This window comes from Penaeus japonicus, unplaced genomic scaffold, assembly GCF_977035675.1.
Source record: "Penaeus japonicus unplaced genomic scaffold, GWHDUDI00000001_assembly GWHDUDI00000011, whole genome shotgun sequence".
Lineage (NCBI taxonomy): Eukaryota > Metazoa > Arthropoda > Malacostraca > Decapoda > Penaeidae > Penaeus > Penaeus japonicus.
Genome location: NW_028234413.1, coordinates 30765373 through 30766387, shown reverse-complemented (window position 1 = coordinate 30766387; position 1015 = coordinate 30765373). Strand labels below are relative to the sequence as shown.

Here is a 1015-nt window from a genome sequence, read left to right as displayed (position 1 = left end):
AAGAGGGAGTACACACGCATCCCCCCCTCTCGCTTCGAAGCTTCACCCCGGCCTCGAAAGGCACACTTGTATCATTTCTTTGAGAATTAGGCTACTTTGCTTTTTTTTTTACTGACGCCCCTCTGCCGACTCCAAGGACTTGACGATGTGTAAGTGTGTTTTCCAATTGACGTTTTTTTTTTTCTTTTATTTGGACTTTTAACATTTCGACTCCTATTCCCCGCCATTTTGGCTTGACGAGACTAACTGTGACTTCCAAGTGTTTTGTTTTTATTCAACAAATTTAAAATCATATCCATATCCAGCATCAGTTCTCAGATAGCTATTTGGAGCAGCATCAAACACTTGAAGCGTCACGTAACTAGGAAACAGTAAGGAGGTGGGTAGGGGGGGAAGGGAGGAAGGGAGGGAGGGAGGGAGGGAATCAGACTATCAGACGAGATGCTTTCAATTGAGGAATGGAATTGTTTGCGTGCTCTTGATTGCGCCCAGGTCTTTGCAGCTGCAGTTGGGGAATGTTGATCTTTTAAATGCGGGTGAGGCGACGTTTGTTTGTTTGTTTGTCGTTTAAAGATCGCCTGTGGGTCTGTACTGCGAACGAAGGTGTTGGTGTGTGTGCTGAGGAATGTGAGGTTAATTTCCTACATCGCTTGAGAAGTAAAGTAGATGATTATGAGTTTGTTACAGCCTTTTTGATATGAGCTTTGTGAGAAGGCCACAGACGAAAGACGACTTTTCTGGATCAAAGTTGCCAGACTTTGTTACATATATATATCAGATCCTATTTGTGTCACGGTAATGGTCTTAGCAGTGCATATATACATTAGTATTGTTATAATCCCATCATGGTTGCTTTTAGGATATATTTTAGGGTCAGTTGCGTGCAATTACAGTGAAAACAGGAAGCAGTGGATAACAGCATTGCAGCACTTGTGAACCTCTCTCTCCCTTTCTCTTTTAACCCCCCCCCTTTCTCCTCTCTCTCTTTCTCATTCCCTCCATCTCTGTAGCCCCT

At 43.4% G+C, this 1015-nt stretch overlaps 1 protein-coding gene across 1 annotated transcript in view; it reads left to right on the top strand.

Annotated features, from left to right (window-relative positions):
* The window catches only part of LOC122254098 (uncharacterized), a 30929-nt gene continuing 29914 nt past the window's right edge, over positions 1-1015 (top strand). Inside the window, exon 1 of the mRNA XM_086541388.1 lies at positions 1-149. Coding sequence (XP_086397514.1) covers positions 146-149 — 4 coding nt within the window. The 5' untranslated portion in view covers positions 1-145. The remainder of the gene's footprint in view (positions 150-1015) is intronic.